Source organism: Cherax quadricarinatus, chromosome 2 (assembly GCF_038502225.1).
Source record: "Cherax quadricarinatus isolate ZL_2023a chromosome 2, ASM3850222v1, whole genome shotgun sequence".
Classification (NCBI taxonomy): Eukaryota; Metazoa; Arthropoda; class Malacostraca; order Decapoda; family Parastacidae; genus Cherax; species Cherax quadricarinatus.
This window is the reverse complement of record NC_091293.1, coordinates 76,539,626-76,560,717: the sequence shown is the minus strand read 5'-3', so window position 1 is coordinate 76,560,717 and position 21,092 is coordinate 76,539,626. Positions and strand designations below refer to the sequence as shown.

At 40.7% G+C, this 21,092-nt stretch overlaps 1 protein-coding gene across 1 annotated transcript in view; it reads right to left on the bottom strand.

Moving 5' to 3' along the window:
- The window catches only part of LOC128684183 (mitochondrial import inner membrane translocase subunit Tim21), a 76,623-nt gene that overhangs the window by 21,271 nt on the left and 34,260 nt on the right, over positions 1–21,092 (bottom strand). Inside the window, exon 5 of the mRNA XM_070088992.1 lies at positions 19,513–19,631. Coding sequence (XP_069945093.1) covers positions 19,513–19,631 — 119 coding nt within the window. The remainder of the gene's footprint in view (positions 1–19,512; positions 19,632–21,092) is intronic.

Genomic DNA, 21,092 nt, shown 5'->3' with positions numbered 1-21,092 from the left:
CAAGTGTGCAATACACGTCAACTGGTGAGTCTAATATTCTTTCACAAGTGCACCAATAATATTTATACCATTTTTTACACTAATGCAATAGTCTGCATAACTTAAATCTTATATTTTTTGTGAGAATAAAAATTCAAAGTGGAAAGCAAAAGAATATATGAGGGGCCTTGAGACGTGACTAATCACTAGAGGAAATGTCATTTTAGTGCCAGGAATGTCTTTCTTGTTTATTCTGGACCCTATTCGGAAATTGGCATCTTTTGAAATTTGTGTGAAATTGGCAAAATTGCTAAATTCTGACCACTGTACTGGATAGTTGAATTTATAAATGGGTGGTTTCTTGCACCCATTCGATAGAAAAATGGAGTTCTAGCGAAATATTCATGTTTTTTGTCGACTAGTACAGTGAAATTGGCCGAAAATGGGGCTCAAAGTGGGCAAAATCGCCGATGCGTAAACATCGCCGAGACCGCTAACTTTGCGACAGCATAATTCCGTAAGTTTTCTATCAAATTTCAAACTTTTGGTGTCGTTATGATCGGGAAAAGATTCTCTATCTTTTCATAAGAGAAAATAATTTTTTTTTTTTTTTAAATTTGGCCGACCCTGAGAACGAGTTTCGGAGAGGGCCTGTCGACCCTCAAAGGGTTAAGAATCGTAGTGGCATACACAGTGTGATAAGGCCTGTTCTGGAAGAAAATGCCAAACAGGACCTACAGTACTCAGGAGGAAAAGGCACTCCCAGGACACAGTGTCTCATCAGTCATTGCTGCATCTTCAATAAAGGTAAGTGTCATTTATTCTTCATTTAGTAGAGTACTACATGCACAATATATATTGTGCATGTACTACTCTACTACTGTGCATGTACCCTTCTCTTTGTGTGTAGGAAAATGTATATTTCATGTGGTAAAAAAATTTTTTTCATACTTTTGGGTGTCTTGCACGGATTAATTTGATTTCCATTATTTCTTTTGGGGAAAATTCATTCGCATACCGATCATTTCGCATAACAATCAGCCCTCTTGCATGGATTAAAGTCGCTATGCGGGGGTCCACTGTACAATGGGAAATGATGAATGAAACATTAACAGCATAACACTTACCTTTATTGGAGATTCTTCTTAGTGTATGGGAGACTGGAGGAGGAGAGAGATTGGATTGTTTACAGTTTGGAAGGGGAATCCCCTTCCAGCAACACCTCAGGTACCAATTGCTTCTCTGGGGTTGCTTCTCTTCTCTGTTTCTTAATGTCACTAGGACCACCTTGAGAGTCACTCTAGTCCTGTCTCGCAAAGTAACTGTGGAGAGAGCTCTGTTTCTGGCATCTCTTTAACACTTCCCTAAAATGGCCCAAGACTTTGTCACTGTACATATTTCTCACCTTCTTTACCACAGGCTTGGCACTAGGAGCCTTCTTTGGAGCCATGGTAGCTTATTTAGTACTTGCAAGCACTAAAATGAGTGGAATATTATGAAATATTTCGTAGGAGCACTTGAGGGGACCTTCACTCACTGGTAAACAATGCCAGACTGGCTGGGTAGGGAGGCCTCCCCAGCTTACACCGTGCATTCGCGTCCCGGACGAACTACTATTTGCGAGTCAACCTATGAAAAGCGAGTCCATGTTTATACGAAAATACCCCTATGATTGGCGAAATTTACGATTGCCGAGAACTACGAAAAGCGAGGGACCACTGTATACAGAAACTCCTCACTTCTTCTTTTTTCAACAAACCGGCCATATCCCAATGAAGCAGAGTGGCCCAAAAAGAAAAACAAGAGCTTCTCTTTGTAACATTAGTAATGCATGCAGGAGAAGGGGTTACTAGCCCCTTGCTCTCGGCCTTTTAGTTGCCTTTTACGACACGCATGGCTTGTGGAGGAAGATTCTGTTCCACTTCCCCATGGAGATAAGAGGAAATACACAAGAACAAGAATTTTTTTTTTTTTTTTTTTTTATTATCACACTGGCCGATTCCCACCAAGGCAGGGTGGCCCGAAAAAGAAAAACTTTCACCATCATTCACTCCATCACTGTCTTGCCAGAAGGGTGCTTTACACTACAGTTTTTAAACTGCAACATTAACACCCCTCCTTCAGAGTGCAGGCACTGTACTTCCCATCTCCAGGACTCAAGTCCGGCCTGCCGGTTTCCCTGAATCCCTTCATAAATGTTACTTTGCTCACACTCCAACAGCACGTCAAGTATTAAAAACCATTTGTCTCCATTCACTCCTATCAAACACGCTCACGCATGCCTGCTGGAAGTCCAAGCCCCTCGCACACAAAACCTCCTTTACCCCCTCCCTCCAACCCTTCCTAGGCCGACCCCTACCCCGCCTTCCTTCCACTACAGACTGATACACTCTTGAAGTCATTCTGTTTCGCTCCATTCTCTCTACATGTCCGAACCACCTCAACAACCCTTCCTCAGCCCTCTGGACAACAGTTTTGGTAATCCAAAACTAGTAAGAAAATAGAAGAAAACCCAGAGGGGTGTGTGTATATATATGCTTAGTAATGTAGATGAATGGTTTAGAGAACCAACAAGTTGCTAAATTAGACACATGTGCAACATTTGGGTATCTTTAATGAGGAAACGTTTCGCCACACAGTGGCTTCATCAGTCCATACAAAGGAAAATGGTGAAGAACAGTAGGAGTTTGAGGTAATCAGTCCCTCAGCCTTGAGTCAATGTGATCAGTCCATCAGGCTTGAAGAGAATACAGCATATGTGTGAAGAAGTGGCTTATATACTGTAGGCAGGAGAGGTGCAGCAGTCGTAGGTGGTATCACATTTGACGAATGTCAAAGTAGGTCGTGCCCAAGGGTTAGGCAAGTTGAAGAACTCCCTGTATTAAGATCCCAAGATGTAAAGTAAAAGGACACAAGTGCAACTAATGTGACATTTTATTGTGGCAACGTTTCACTCTCTAGGAGCTTTGTCAAGCTCCTGGAGAGCAAAACGTTGCCACAATAAAATGTCACATTAGTTGCACTTGTGTCCTTTTACTTTACATATTGTCGGTAATTCTACCAACATTATTACAAGATCCCAAGATGTTGATGTGTCAGATTCAAGGCTGAGGGACTGATTACCCCAAACTCCTCCCATTCTTCACCGTTCTCCCTTGTATGGACTGATGAAGCCACTGTGTGGCGAAATGTTTCCTCGTTAAAGATACCCAAATGTTGCACATGTATCTAATTTATCATATATATGCTTGTACATGCACATGCAGTGTGACCTAAGTGTAAGTAGAAGTAGCAGGATGTCCGTGTACCTGAAATTTCACATGTATATGAGACAGAAAAAAGACACCAGAAATCCTACCATCGCGAAATACAATTACAGGCTTTTGTTTTACACTCACTTGGCAGGACGGCAGTACCTCCCTGGGCGGTAGCTGTCTACCAACGTACTACCTAGGTGAAACTCCTCGCATCTTCACTAAATGAACATGTACCAAAAAAAATAGAGAAAAATGCATTTAAAAATGAAATAACCCAAAGAATATGAAAATGTTGTAAAAAAGGTGTAGGAGATTGTTGTTGCCTTTGAGAGTCCAGACCCTCAATCCAAAATTCCCCACAGGGTCCAAAAAATTAACCTTTTCAGGGTCCAGAGGCCAAATCTCAAAGTGTCAGCCATGGTCCAAGAATTTAAAAACAAAAAAATTCTTACAGAATTAAAAGATATTTTTTTCTATAGGTAATAAAACAAAAAACTTTTTTTTTTCAATTTGTACTTACCAAGATATAGAGGCGTGAAGTTGACCCCTCAATGACCGGGTGGCGGCAACATCCGCAATTACCACAAAGTTGCATTTTTTCATTATACATTTTTGTTACTTTTTTCTTTTCGTTTTTAATATTTTTTTTTTTCAGTAACTTTTGTGGCCTGTGAGACCAATATAATGTATAATGTACGTATATATGTATGCTCACTGTATTCAACGCAATAACTGCACTAATGTGTTCATCCTTATACTGCTTACAAAACTTGTTTACAACAAAAAAAATGTAAAAATGTTGTATATTAGTAATGTTCTATTATATATTTACATATGTGCAGTCACTGGACATGTTCCTAGAACTGCTACTGTCTGTGAAAGTCTTTGAAAGATGTCATGCACAGTGATGTCTTACTCATCTGTGGACCGATATGATTTTATATTATGCTTAAAGACATGAAGCATAAGCATTATTGCTGCAAAAAGCAAATACATTTCAGCCACAGTCATCTACTTCCACCGGTGGATGACAATGTGCTTTGTCCTGGAACTGCTGAGTCAGCAGCTCGGGTCCCAGACTCACTCTCAGTCTGGGCTGGTGCCTCATGCTGCATGCTAGTGGCCCCATATAGTACAGGATACCATATGGTACATTGTACCATATGGTACAGATACAGGGACCCCAATGGAAATAAGTCACTCTGACTTTTTTGGGTTATCCTAGGATCTTCAAATTCAATTTCAAATTTATTTATTTCTTTGCAAGTGGTACAATGAGATTATGTATTTACAGTAATGGGATGCACTGCAAAGAGAGCCTCTATTATGCCTAGGCATTATGCCACTATGTATGATAATCTATATAACTGTATTTGTGTGTACTGTACCTGAATACACTTGCTCGAGTGCATGTGGCGTCATAAGTAAGTTTATTTAGGAATACACAAATACAGTTACACAGATTATCATACATAGTAGCATGTGTGTGGAGAACCTAGGATAACCCAAAAAAGTCAGACAAAGTGACTTCCATTAGGGTTCCTGTACCCTGTACCAATAAATAACAAAAAAAAGGCACAATACTGTGACTGGAACGATACACAAATACCCACACATAGAAGAGAGAGAAGCTTATGACGACATTTTGGTCCGACTTGGACCATTTACAAAGTCACACTAACGAAAAGGAGAGAGAGAGATGGGTATATATAGGCAGGAGGTAGTAGTAGTAGTAGCAGGGGGTGTAGAAAGGAGGAGGAGGAGCCAGTCAAATACTAAGAAAGAGAAGCACTGCAAGGCAGCTAGGTGCCCACAGAGGGTAAGAGCAAGAACACAGAGGAGGGGGGAATAAATAAATAAACAATGAAGGAACAAATATACAAGGCAGAAGAAAGACAACCCAAAGGAGAAAAAGGAAAGAGGAAAGGGGAAGAGGGAGAAGAAAAATGAGGAATCAGGTTAAGTCACGGGTGTTCTGAAGTTTGGAGCATTTTACAATGTAGTGGGAAAGGAAGGCATCTACAAAGACGAAGCCAGGACTAAGATTCATACAAGGAAAGTTGTGTATTAGGGAGGATTCAACCAGATGGCAACTGTTGAAGTTGGAAGTAGGGAAGAAAGTTTTAGCAAAAGACCAGTCAATAGGATGGCTGTGATCTCTGATGTGACAGAAAAGAGCATTGCTAGTGTTGGCAAGCCTAACACTACTTTTGTGCTCCCTGAGTCTGCCAGAAAGAGGTCGGCCAGTTTCTCCAAAGTACTGAAGAGGACAGGAAGAACAAGAAATAGAGTAGACACCAGGAGTATCTGCGTCTTTGTAAATGGTCCAAGTCAGACCGAAATGTTGTCATAAGCTCCTCTCTTCTATGTGCGGGTTATTTGTGTATAGTGTACCCTGTACCATATGGTACAATGTACCATACGGCACCAGTGTACCATATGGTACCATTATACAATATGGTACCACTGTATGATATGGTACCATTGTACGATATGGTACCATTGTACAATATGGTACCATATGGTACAATGTACCATATGTTTCAAAACCATAGAATTCCTCTTCAGATCCACTTCCAACAGTGTTAGAACTACAACTTGGGAAGAGGACAGTCAGAATTCGCCGAAGAGTGAGAGCTTCCTTGCCGCCAGGCATGATGAACAAAGCGTACTGAGATGGCATTCCCACAATGCCATGCGGGTGCCCCGATTTTTTTTACTGCGCACACTGACTATGCAGAACCATTCTCTTAGATGCAGGCCTACCAGCCTTCTCAGCCTAAATTTGAAGCCGCTAGAATTTTGGCATAGACCTTTGGTTTGGACCACGGCTTCAAAGCTGTAGATCTATGAGACAGACCCTGAAAGGATTAGAAAAACAATATTGTTTTTTCTTATGAAATGGTAGAGAATCTTTTTCTGAAGGTAATAAAACAAAAAGTATGAAATTTTATAAAAAATTGATGAAATTATGTTTTCGCAAATTTTGCTGCGTCAGGAATACAGTGGACCCCCGGTTTACGATATTATTTCATTCCAGAAGTATGTTCAGGTGCCAGTACTGAACGAATTTGTTCCCATAAGGAATATTGTGAATTAGTTTAGTCCATTTCAGACCCCCAAACATACACGTACAAACGTACTTACATAAATACACTTACATACTTGGTAGCATTGGGAGGTGATCGTAAAGCGGGGGTCCACTGTATTTACCTATCGGCGATTTTGCCCACTTTGAGTTCTATTTTCGGCCAATTACATTATTACATTAGACCAAATTCTTAGCTATTTTGCTAATATGTGTTCCATTTTATCTAGTGAGCACAAGAAATCGCCTAATATGTGTTCCATTTTATCTAGTGAGCACAAGAAATCGCCCAATCAACTATTTTTCAACAGCCAGCACTGTCCTATGTAATGCTAGAAATATTAGTTCTCAATTATAATATTAGGTGCCCAAGCAAACAATATGATGACCTCCTGGCACTCTTTGATTCCCTGTATTATTCTCATTGAAACCTGGCTTAAGCAGGACACAATAGATATCTACTCACTACCAGGATACACAGCAGTCCACAACTGCTGACCATACCAAGTTGGGGGTGGTACTGCCATCTATTACTATAATGAAATATCTTGTTTTAACACCACTTGCTATAGTGATGACTATGGAGAATATATTTTTGCAAATTTTACTATAAAAAACCTTAAGATTCCTATAACAATCGGTGCCATTTACTGGATGCCTCAAACAAACATCCCAAATTTTAGCGATAAATTAAGACACTAATAACAAACAACCAAATGAACAAACACCACATTCTCCTAGCCGGAGACTTCAACATTAACCTTGGCCTAACAGATGACCAGCCAGTAACTGATTTCATCAACAATATGAGCAACACACTACTCATACCAACTATAACAAAACCAACCAGGCTGACTGAGATAAGTGCAACCACCATTGACTATATGGACTAATATACTAGCCCCCTTTAAATCAGGGATAATCACAGACAGCACTACTGACCACTACCCCACCCTCCTCTTAACAAACATTAGTAAACAACCACTGGAATACAAGGTCTCTTTTAGACTCATGACAAGGCCTCAATAAGTAACTTTACAACAGAGCTAGGTACAGTTGACTGGCCTACATAATTCTCCATTGCTAGTGGTATCAATGGATAGACATATTTCTTAACAAATTACTTAGACAATAATGTTTTCAGATACTTGGGAGTTGACATGTCGGCGGATGGATTTATGAAGGATGAGGTTAATCATAGAACTGATGAAGGAAAAAAGGTGAGTGGTGCATTGAGGTATATGCGGAGTCAAAAAACGTTATCTATGGAGGCAAAGAAGGGAATGTATGAAAGTATAGTAGTACCAACACTCTTACATGGGTGTGAAGCTTGGGTTGTGAATGCAGCAGCGAGGAGGTGGTTGGAGGCAGTGGAGATGTCCTGTCTAAGGGCAATGTGTGGTGTAAATATTATGCAGAAAATTCGGAGTGTGGAAATTAGGAGAAGGTGTGGAGTTAATAAAAGTATTAGTCAGAGGGCTGAAGAGGGGCTGTTGAGGTGGTTTGGTCATTTAGAGAGAATGGATCAAAGTAGAATGACATGGAGAGCATTTAAATCTGTAGGAGAAGGAAGGCGGGGTAGGGGTCGTCCTCGAAAAGGTTGGAAGGAAGGGGTAAGGGAGGTTTTGTAGGCGAGGGGCTTGTACTTCCAACAGGTGTGCATGAGCGTGTTCGATAGGAGTGAATGGAGACGAATGGTATTTGGGACCTGACGATCTGTTGGAGTGTGAGCAGGGTAATATTTAGTGAAGGGATTCAGGGAAACCGGTTATTTTTATATAGCTAGACTTGAGTCCTGGAAATGGGAAGTACAATGCCTGCACTCTAAAGGAGGGGTTTTGGGATATTAGCAGTTTGGAGGGATATGTTGTGTATCTTTATACATATATGCTTCTAAACTGTTGTGTTCTCAGCACCTCTGCAAAAACAGTGATTATGTGTGAGTGAGGTGAAAGTGTTGAATGATGAAAGTATTTTCTTTTTGGGGATTTTCTTTCTTTTTGGGTCACCCTGCCTAGGTGGGAGACGGCCGACTTGTTGAAATAAAAAAATATAACAAACATTGTCCAATAAAAATAAAAACACTGGTCAATAACCAAAATGCTTTCGAGACCGGAGTAGCAACTTCCAACTAATATTTTAGGTCACTGATAATGACTATCATGGTTAAAATTTTTTGCTAGCTCTACTTTTCAATATACACCTATGTGCCACAACATGTTCCAACAGGCTTGCAGCAGTGTATTTCTTACCACACTCACAGTCTCACTGCCCTTCATTATTGTTTCAGCAGTCATAGAAGGTGGTTTTGCTGTGCAAGTTTATATTCTGCAATAAAAGGTAGGTGATTTTCTTAGCCAAACACTTTTTAAACTTATAATAAATATTCACTGAGCAAGCTATTGATATGCATGTGAAGCATATTACATCTGAAAACATTCACTTCTTCCATACTCCTCCTCCCAAAATTGATATCCAATTTTTCTTTATCTAAATCATTTGATACCCTCATCACCTTACTCTTTTCTATGTTCACTTTCAACTTGCTACCTTTACACACACTCCCAAACTCATCCACTAACCTTTGCAATTTTTCTTTAGAATCTCCCATAAGCACAGTATCATCAGCAAAAAGCAACTGTGTCAATTCCCATTTTGTATTTGATTCCCCATAATTTAATCCCACCCCCTCTCCCGAACACCCTAGCATTTACTTCTTTTACAATCCCATCTATAAATATATTAAACAACCATGGTGACATTACACATCCCTGTCTAAGATCTACTTTTACCGGGAAATAGTCTCCCTCTCTTCTACACACCCTAACCTGAGCCTCACTATCCTCATAAAAACTCTTTATAGCATTTCGTAACTTACCACCTATTCCATATACAGGTCTCCCTCAACATTTGCGAGGGCTAGGGGATCAAGGGCCTCGCGAATGTTGAAAAACCATGACTGTTTGGTGCCCCAATATATTGTAGAGAAATATAATACAATACTGCTTACTTAACTTGTTGAACCATGAACAATCATAAAATACATGAAAACGTCATAAATTGTACTAAATATATACATGTTATGCTTTAATAACATGTTTTTTTTTTTTTTTATTATCACACTGGCCGATTCCCACCAAGGCAGGGTGGCCCAAAAAAGAAAAACTTTCACCATCATTCACTCCATCACTGTCTTGCCAGAAGGGTGCTTTACACTACAGTTTTTAAACTGCAACATTAACACCCCTCCTTCAGAGTGCAGGCACTGTACTTCCCATCTCCAGGACTCAAGTCCGGCCTGCCGGTTTCCCTGAACCCCTTCATAAATGTTACTTTGCTCACACTCCAACAGCACGTCAAGTATTAAAAACCATTTGTCTCCATTCACTCCTATCAAACACGCTCATGCATACCTGCTGGAAGTCCAAGCCCCTCGCACACAAAACCTCCTTTACCCCCTCCCTCCAACCTTTCCTAGGCCGACCCCTACCCCGCCTTCCTTCCACTACAGACTGATACACTCTTGAAGTCATTCTGTTTCGCTCCATTCTCTCTACATGTCCGAACCACCTCAACAACCCTTCCTCAGCCCTCTAGACAACAGTTTTGGTAATCCCGCACCTCCTCCTAACTTCCAAACTACGAATTCTCTGCATTATATTCACACCACACATTGCCTTCAGACATGACATCTCCACTGCCTCCAGCCTTCTCCTCGCTGCAACATTCATCACCCATGCTTCACACCCATATAAGAGCGTTGGTAAAACTATACTCTCATACATTCCCCTCTTTGCCTCCAAGGACAAAGTTCTTTGTCTCCACAGACTCCTAAGTGCACCACTCACTCTTTTTCCCTCATCAATTCTATGATTCACCTTAATAACATGTATGTTATTAAATACCAGACTCCACTACTGCCTCCACAAATGCCTCCACCACTTCCTCAACCACTGCGAGTCCCTACTACCCTCCCACCGACCCCCGCAACTGGCAGCCAGCCCTCCCACCACTCAGTGTGGTGAGTGTTTTGTTTGTTCATTATTTGCTATTAAACTACAGTATAAATAATGTAAACCCATTCATGACTGCATATTGGAATGGCTATTCGGACAGGTATTGGACGGTGACATCACGTGTTTACTCTTGAACACAGCAAAGAATCAAACATTTCTGCTACTGCTAATAATAACAATAGTGTTGCGGCCCCCTACCAAACTAGTGGTTAAGTAGTTAACCTGCCGGCCGGCAGTACCACTGGGTACGTCATCAAACCCATTGTGGGGACTGCTGAGCCGGCCTTAGAGCAGTAAGTACCTGAACACCTCACGGTACACATCTAAGCAGTAGTTACCAGAACACCTAATCGTACACATCTACTGGCAGTAGAGAGTATTCTACTGGCTTCTACTGATTTTTGAAGAACCGCTCACCGCAGCTCACTGAGTCTGTTGGCCTCAGTTACTTGACGGCCGCATTCAGTGAGCTTGCAGCATGGTGTTCGGCAAGCAGGATTAACCGAACCTACTTGCGGTGTGTCAATTGGTCTTGAAGGCAGTAGACAGTACTCACCAGACCATCTTATGGTGTACTTCTACCGGCCTTAGAGAGTATTTACAGGACTACCGGTGATGTCTGCAGACTCACCGCCTACGCTGGTCAACTGTGGGCCGGAGTCAACTGATGCTGTTTTAGTGGGACATTACATGAAGAAAAGGTTGGAGTGTTACACTGAACTGGGCTAGGACCGTAGTGTGACACTTAGGGAAGTATGATGGAGTGGAACACTGAGATATGCTACAGGACCGTAGTGGAACACTGAGAAGAATAGGGTGTCATGTGACACTGAAGATGGTCAGGTTGTAGTGTACATTGAATAGTATCATGTGACTGGCCTCAAGAAAGACGCTGTGGGTGATAGTGTGCGATGCAGAGACAAGGGTGTCAAGAGTGACACAGTAGAGATGTTGTGTATGATGCAGAGAAAAGGGTGTCGTGTGACACAGAGAGTAGGAGTGTCGAGTGACACAGAGAAAAGGGTGTCTAGTGGACACGGTTGAGCAGGAGCGTCATTACACGGAAGAAAGGGTGTCAAGTGACACAGTTGAGAGGGAGCGTCACAACACACCACGGATAAGTGTCGTCAGAGACACGGAGCGTCATAAGGAGTTGATTGTAATTTATTATTGTAAATATGTTACGTATAATTCATTATTTTAGCATAGATATATATATATATATTTTTTTTTTATTATCACACTGGCCGATTCCCACCAAGGCAAGGTGGCCCGAAAAAGAAAAACTTTCACCATCATTCACTCCATCACTGTCTTGCCAGAAGGGTGCTTTACACTACAGTTTTTAAACTGAAACATTAACACCCCTCCTTCAAAGTGCAGGCACTGTACTTCCCATCTCCAGGACTCAAGTCCGGCCTGCCGGTTTCCCTGAATCCCTTCATAAATGTTACTTTGCTCACACTCCAACAGCACGTCAAGTATTAAAAACCATTTGTCTCCATTCACTCCTATCAAACACGCTCACGCATGCCTGCTGGAAGTCCAAGCCCCTCGCACACAAAACCTCCTTTACCCCCTCCCTCCAACCTTTCCTAGGCCGACCCCTACCCCGCCTTCCTTCCACTACCAACTGATTCACTCTTGAAGTCATTCTGTTTCACTCCATTCTCTCTACATGTCCGAACCACCTCAACAACCCTTCCTCAGCCCTCTGGACAAGAGTTTTGGTAATCCCGCACCTCCTCCTAACTTCCAAACTACGAATTCTCTGCATTATATTCACACCACACATTGCCCTCAGACATGACATCTCCACTGCCTCCAGCCTTCTCCTCGCTGCAACATTCATCACCCACGCTTCACACCCATATAAGAGCGTTGGTAAAACTATACTCTCATACATTCCCCTCTTTGCCTCCAAGGACAAAGTTCTTTGTCTCCACAGACTCCTAAGTGCACCACTCACTCTTTTTCCCTCATCAATTCTATGATTCACCTCATCTTTCATAGACCCATGTATATATATATTTTAAATACCTCTAGACCAAAGATAGTTGATTTTTTATATAATATTAAAGATTCACTTATTTTAATGTGTATTTATGTATCCCGAACTCTTTATTACAAAATGAGTAAACTTACCATCTTAAAAATTACTTTTTTTGTAATATATGAGTGGCCTGTCCGGGATGATAATGATTATCAAGAATGATTTCTGGGATGATCTTATCCGGGATGACGGTTCGGGATGCATATTACATTGATCTTTGTGTGTCGGTCCTTTTGTGGTGGGGGTGTTGCGGCCCCCTAACAAACTAGCAGTTAAACAGTTAACCTGCCGGCCGGCAGTACCACTGGGTACGTCATCAAACCCATTGTGGGGACTGCTGAGCCGGCCTTAGAGCAGTAAGTACCTGAACACCTCAAGGTACGCATCTAAGCAGTAGTTACCAGAACACCTAATCGTACACATCTACTGGCAGTAGAGAGTATTCTACTGGCTTCTACTGATTTTAGAAGAACCGCTCACTGCAGGGGTTCAGGGAAACCGGCAGGCCGGACTTGAGTCCTGGAGATGGGAAGTACAGTGCCTGCACTCTGAAGGAGGGGTGTTAATGTTGCAGTTTAAAAACTGTAGTGTAAAGCACCCTTCTGGCAAGACAGTGATGGAGTGAATGATGGTGAAAGTTTTTCTTTTTCGGGCCACCCTGCCTTGGTGGGAATCGGCCAGTGTGATAATAATAATAAAAAAAAAAATATATACATTTCTTTCTTTCAACACACCGGCCATATCCCACCGAGGCGGGGTGGCCCAAAAGGAAAAACTAAAGTTTCTCCTTTTACATTTAGTAATATATACAGGAGAAGAGGTTACTAGCCCTTTGCTCCCGGCATTTCAGTAGCCTCTTACAACACGCATGGCTTATGGAGGAAGAATTCTGTTCCACTTCCCCATGGAGATAAGAGGAAATAAACAAGAATAAGAACTAGAAAGAAAATAGAAGAAAACCCAGAGGGGTGTGTATATATGTGCTTGTACATGTATGTGTAGTGTGACCTAAGTGTAAGTAGAAGTAGCAAGACATTCCTGAAATCTTGCATGTTCATGAGACAGAAAAAAGGACACCAGCAATCCTACCATCATGTAAAACAATTACAGGCTTTCATTTTACACTCACTTGGCAGGACAGTAGTACTTCCCTGGGCGGTTGCTGTCTACCAACCTACTACCTATGATATATATACATTTTTTTTTTTTTATTATCACACTGGCCGATTCCCACCAAGGCAGGGTGGCCCGAAAAAGAAAAACTTTCACCATCATTCACTCCATCACTGTCTTGCCAGAAGGGTGCTTTACACTACAGTTTTTAAACTGCAACATTAACACCCCTCCTTCAGAGTGCAGGCACTGTACTTCCCATCTCCAGGACTCAAGTCCGGCCTGCCGGTTTCCCTGAATCCCTTCATAAATGTTACTTTGCTCACACTCCAACAGCACGTCAAGTATTAAAAACCATTTGTCTCCATTCACTCCTATCAAACACGCTCACGCATGCCTGCTGGAAGTCCAAGCCCCTCGCACACAAAACCTCCTTTACCCCCTCCCTCCAACCCTTCCTAGGCCGACCCCTACCCCGCCTTCCTTCCACTACAGACTGATACACTCTTGAAGTCATTCTGTTTCGCTCCATTCTCTCTACATGTCCGAACCACCTCAACAACCCTTCCTCAGCCCTCTGGACAACAGTTTTGGTAATCCCGCACCTCCTCCTAACTTCCAAACTACGAATTCTCTGCATTATATTCACACCACACATTGCCCTCAGACATGTCATCTCCACTGCCTCCAGCCTTCTCCTCGCTGCAACATTCATCACCCACGCTTCACACCCATATAAGAGCGTTGGTAAAACTATACTCTCATACATTCCCCTCTTTGCCTCCAAGGACAAAGTTCTTTGTCTCCACAGAATCCTAAGTGCACCACTCACTCTTTTTCCCTCATCAATTCTATGATTCACCTCATCTTTCATAGACCCATCCGCTGACACGTCCACTCCCAAATATCTGAATACGTTCACCTCCTCCATACTCTCTCCCTCCAATCTGATATTCAATCTTTCATCACCTAATCTTTTTGTTATCCTCATAACCTTACTCTTTCCTGTATTCACCTTTAATTTTCTTCTTTTGCACACCCTACCAAATTCATCCACCAATCTCTGCAGCTTCTCTTCAGAATCTCCCAAGAGCACAATGTCATCAGCAAAGAGCAGCTGTGACAACTCCCACTTTGTGTGTGATTCTTTATCTTTTAACTCCACGCCTCTTGCCAAGACCCTCGCATTTACTTCTCTTACAACCCCATCTATAAATATATTAAACAACCATGGTGACATCACACATCCTTGTCTAAGGCCTACTTTTACTGGGAAAAAATTTCCCTCTTTCCTACATACTCTAACTTGAGCCTCACTATCCTCGTAAAAACTCTTCACTGCTTTCAGTAACCTACCTCCTACACCATACACTTGCAACATCTGCCACATTGCCCCCCTATCCACCCTGTCATACGCCTTTTCCAAATCCATAAATGCCACAAAGATATATATACATATCACCTATAATTTTGATGCAAGATTGGTGAACAGGATAAGAACTGGGCTCCACACTTCTCATAATAAAAGAGGAACTCCATGACCTTGTCAGGCATCTGCAACTGACCAAAAATAAGGCAGAGCTGCTAGGCTTTCATTGTCAACAATGGAATCTCCTAGCAGCTGATGTGAAGATTTCAAAATTTCGTGACCGTCATCAAGGCTTACAAGAATGTCACTTAAAATTCACATTTCGGACTCATGGTGAAAGGTTTCACCAAGTTATTTCAACCATGGACAAATGGTACCAGGGTAAATGGGGCAAAAGAATACTTGCAGATTATTGCTGGACATTGGGAAGATATGATTCTTCAGCCCACTATAAGTATCAAGCAAAAAGGCAGAGATTAGGTATGGATTACAGTTTAAAACATACTGACACATATTGTACATTAAAATAAAATAATCAAATATTATGTCTCGTATCTTTAAACCTAAAACCAATAAGCATTTTTCAAGGTGATATTTGGATTCAGGACATGAAAATACATAAGAATTAACTAATCTCATTTAAGAAACATACAACTTTTCAAAAACTGTTGACCATTGTTACAAATAAATGGCTAGGTTGCCCATGGCTAACTAACAGCATACTAAGATCCACTGATAAGGAACATCAATATGAAAAGCAATACAGACATGGCTTAATACACAAAGATATTATTAAACACTACACATCAGTCCTCACCAAACTAATAACAAAAGCTAAGCAACTGTACTACAGTGGAACCTCGGTTTTCTTATGCCCTTGTTTGTATATAAAACAATAGTTATTCTCTATAAAATGTATTTTTTGTTAATATTTTTGGGTGTCTGGAATCGATTAGTTAAATTTACATTATTTCTTATGGGAATTTTTTTTTTTTTTTTTTTTTTTTTCAACAAGTCGGCCGTCTCCCACCGAGGCAGGGTGACCCAAAAAAGAAAGAAAATCCCCAAAAAGAAAATACTTTCTTCATCATTCAACACTTTCACCACACTCGCACATTATCACTGTTTTTGCAGAGGTGCTCAGAATACAACAGTCTAGAAGCATACACATATAATGATACACAACATATCCCTCCAAACTGCCAATATCCCAAACCCCTCCTTTAAAGTGCAGGCATTGTACTTCCCATTTCCAGGACTCAAGTCCGACTATATGAAAATAACCGGTTTCCCTGAATCCCTTCACTAAATATTACCCTGCTCACACTCCAACAGATCGTCAGGTCCCAAGTACCATTCGTCTCCATTCACTCCTATCTAACACGCTCACACACGCTTGCTGGAAGTCCAAGCCCCTTACCCACAAAACCTCCTTTACCCCCTCTCTCCAACCCTTTCGAGGACGACCCCTACCCCGCCTTCCTTCCCCTATAGATTTATATGCTTTCCATGTCATTCTACTTTGATCCATTCTCTCTAAATGACCAAACCACCTCAACAACCCCTCTTCTGCCCTCTGACTAATACTTTTATTAACTCCACAGCTTCTCCTAATTTCCACACTCCGAATTTTCTGCATAATACGTATTTACACCACACATTGCCCTTAAACAGGACATCTCCACTGCCTCCAACCGTCTCCTCGCTGCTGCATTTACCACCCAAGCTTCACACCCATATAAGAGTGTTGGTACTACTGTACTTTCATACATTCCCTTCTTTGCCTCCATAGATAACGTTTTTTCACTCCACATATACCTCAACGCACCACTCACCTTTTTTCCCTCATCAATTCTATGATTAACCTCATCCTTCATAAATCCATCCGCCGACATGTCAACTCCCAAGTATCTGAAAACATTCACTTCTTCCATACTCCTCCTCCCCAATTTGATATCCAATTTTTCTTTATCTAAATCATTTGACACCCTCATCACCTTACTCTTTTCTATGTTCACTTTCAACTTTCTACCTTTACACACATTCCCAAACTCATCCACTAACCTTTGCAATTTTTCTTTAGAATCTCCCATAAGCACAGTATCATCAGCAAAAAGTAACTGTGTCAATTCCCATTTTGAATTTGATTCCCCATAATTTAATCCCACCCCTCTCCCAAACACCCTAGCATTTACTTCCTTTACAACCCCATCTATAAATATATTAAACAACCATGGTGACATTACACATCCCTGTCTAAGACCTACTTTTACCGGGAAGTAGTCTCCCTCTCTTCTACACACCCTAACCTGAGCCTCACTATCCTCATAAAAACTCTTTACAGCATTTAATAACTTACCACCTATTCCATATACTTGCAACATCTGCCACATTGCTCCTCTATCCACTCCATCATATGCCTTTTCTAAATCCATAAATGCAATAAAAACTTCCCTATCTTTATCTAAATACTGTTCACATATATGCTTCAATGTAAACACCTGATCTACACATCCCCTACCCACTCTAAAACCTCCTTGCTCATCCGCAATCCTACATTCTGTCTTACCTCTAATTCTTTCAATTATAACCCTACCGTACACTTTTCCTGGTATACTCAGTAAGCTTATTCCTCTATAATTTTTACAGTCTCTTTTGTCCCCTTTCCCTTTATACAAAGGGACTATACATGCTCTCTGCCAATCCCTAGGTACCTTCCCCTCTTTCATACATTTATTAAACAAAAGTACCAACCACTCCAACACTATATCCCCCCCTGCTTTTAACATTTCTGTCATGATCCCATCAGTTCCAGCTGCTTTACCCCCTTTCATTTTACGTAATGCCTCACGTACCTCCCCCACACTTACATTCTGCTCTTCTTCACTCCTAAAAGATGGTATACCTCCCTGACCAGTGCATGAAATTACTGCCTCTGTTTCTTCCTTAACATTTAAAAGTTCCTCAAAATATTCTCGCCATCTACCCAAATACCTCCATCTCCCCATCTACTAACTCCCCTACTCTGTTTTTAACTGACAAATCCATATTTTCCCTAGGCTTTCTTAACTTGTTTAACTCACTCCAAAATTTTTTCTTATTTTCATTAAAATTTCTTGACAGTGCCTCTCCCACTCTATCATCTGCTCTCCTTTTGCACTCTCTCACCACTCTCTTTACCTTTCTTTTACTCTCCATATACTCTGCTCTTCTTATAACACTTCTGCTTTGTAAAAACCTCTCATAAGCTACCTTTTTCTCTTTTATCACACCCTTTACTTCATCATTCCACCAATCACTCCTCTTTCCTCCTGCCCCCACCCTCCTATAACCACAAACTTCTGCCCCACATTCTAATACTGCATTTTTAAAACTATTCCAACCCTCTTCAACCCCCCCACTACTCATCTTTGCACTAGCCCACCTTTCTGCCAATAGTCGCTTATATCTCACCCGAACTTCCTCCTCCCTTAGTTTATACACTTTCACCTCCCTCTTACTTGTTGTTGCCACCTTCCTCTTTTCCCATCTACCTCTTACTCTAACTGTAGCTACAACTAAATAATGATCTGATATATCAGTTGCCCCTCTATAAACATGTACATCCTGGAGCCTACCCATCAACCTTTTATCCACCAATACATAATCTAATAAACTACTTTCATTACGTGCTACATCATACCTTGTATATTTATTTATCCTCTTTTTCATAAAATATGTATTACTTATTACCAAATTTCTTTCTACACATAGCTCAATTAAAGGCTCCCCATTTACATTTACCCCTGGCACCCCAAATTTACCTACTACTCCTTCCATAACATTTTTACCCACTTTAGCATTGAAATCCCCAACCACCATTACTCTCACACTTGATTCAAAACTCCCCACGCATTCACTCAACATTTCCCAAAATCTCTCTCTCTCCTCTACACTTCTCTCTTCTCCAGGTGCATACACGCTTATTATAACCCACTTTTCACATCCAATCTTTATTTTACTCCACATAATCCTTGAATTAATACATTTATAGTCCCTCTTTTCCTGCCATAGCTTATCCTTCAACATTATTGCTACTCCTTCTTTAGCTCTAACTCTATTTGAAACCCCTGACCTAATCCCATTTATTTATTAACAAAAAATACATTTTATAGAGAAGAACTATAGTTTTACATACAAACTAGGGTACATGAAAACCAAGGTGCCACTGTATTCCAACAGATTCACCGAAACAAGAGGAGATATAAAAAAGACTGGAAGACACTCTCTCAGATTCTGGGCACCCACAAACTGAAAAGAACTAGGGATATTGTCCAAACTAAACCGAATAAAACACAACTACAGCCTATTGATACAGTTAACAAGATAAATGATTTTTTCTCAACCACAGGATCAAATCTTACCAGTAAAATCCCAGGTACCAATGCCTGAGCAACTGATTACTTAGATGAGAATTTCCCAACCTTCCTGTACAAGAAGGGGGCTTGCTAAACATATTTTAAAAGACACAATACTGTTCACAAAGAAGACTTGCAAAAAATAAAGATGTCAAATTAAAAAAAAAATGAGTCACAAAATGGAGATAAAAAACAAATGTACTCCCCTTCACTTCCCTTGGCACATGAAGTCTGGCTTACCTAATGTGTTGCCTCCTTCCTCGGCGACTCTCTTCACCGTAGCTTTTCACCGAGTCTCCCAGGAAATCAATAACTCGAGGATGGGAAATACATTTCTCAACAGCTGCACTGTAAACTGTCTGCAAAATTAAAATTACAGGAAATCCTTATGTACATAAAGCTAAAATGTAACTGGTCCTTATTTACACATTAACAGGACTACTGTACATTGTTGAAGCAAGCAAGTCTGTTACTGCTGGAAAGAGTGAAGCGAGCCATGAGAAAAATGTTTTAGAAATTTATAAAAATACATGCAAAAACAGTGCACAGGTTATTTCATCTATTATTACTCATCAGCTCTTGACCCTTTCAGTGTCAAAGACCCCTGATCCTTAACCTGTAAATGGTCCAAACGTATATATACATTTTTTCAACATTTGATAGTATGTAAAAAAAGTAGATTTTTTTTTTTTTTTTTACATTTGAAAAGTGTAAAAAACTTTGATCTACGTTTTTTTTTTTCTTATATTTGAAAATATTCTAGGTAGTAGGTTGGTAGACAGCAACCGCCCAGGGAGGTACTACCGTCCTGCCAAGTGAGTGTAAAACGAAAGCCTATAACTGTTTTACATGATGGTAGGATTGCTGGTGTCCTTTTTTCTGTCTCATAAACATGCAAGATTTCAGGTACGTCTTGCTACTTCTACTTACACTTAGGTCACACTACATGTACGTGTACAAGCATATGTATACATACCCCTCTGGGTTTTCTTCTATCTTCTTTCTAGTTCTTGTTCTTGTCTATTTCCTCTTATCTCCATGGGGAAGTGGAACAGAATTCTTCCTCCGTAAGCCATGCGTGTTGTAAGAGGCAACTAAAATGCCCGGAGCAAGGGGCTAGTAACCCCTTCTCCTGTATATATTACTAAATTAGAAAGGAGAAACTTTTGTTTTTTCCTTTTGGGCCACCCTGCCTTGGTGGGATATGGCCGGTGTGTTGAAAGAAAGAAAGATTTGAAAATATTTAAAAAAAAAGGTAGATCTACTTTTGCAGCACTACACATGTGAACGTAGATCTGCTTGAACCGTTTACGGGTTAACTCACTCTCTGTGTTGAAAAATTTTCAAAAAAATTATTTTTTATCATGAAATGATAGAGAATCTTTTCCCGACGGTAATGACACCAAAAGTATTAAGTTTGATGGAAAACTAACGAAATTACGCTCTCACAAAGTTAGCGATCTCGGGGATGTTTACACGGCGATTTCGCCCACTTGGAGCCCTATTTTCAGCCATTTCCATTGTTCCAGTCAACTAAAATCATAGCTATTTCACTAGAACTTCATTTGTTCTATCAAATGAGTACAAGACACCATTCATTTACTGATTCCAACTACCCAATAAAGTGGTCAGAAATTGGCAGTTTGGCCAATTTCACACAAATTTCAACAGACACCAATTTCAAAATAGGGTCTAGAATAAACAAGGCAGACATTCCTAATACTAAAATAACTTTTTCTCTGTTCATCAGTCATGTCTCCAGTCCCCTCTTATATTACTCTTGCTTTCCATTTTGAATTTTTATTCTCACAAAAAATAGA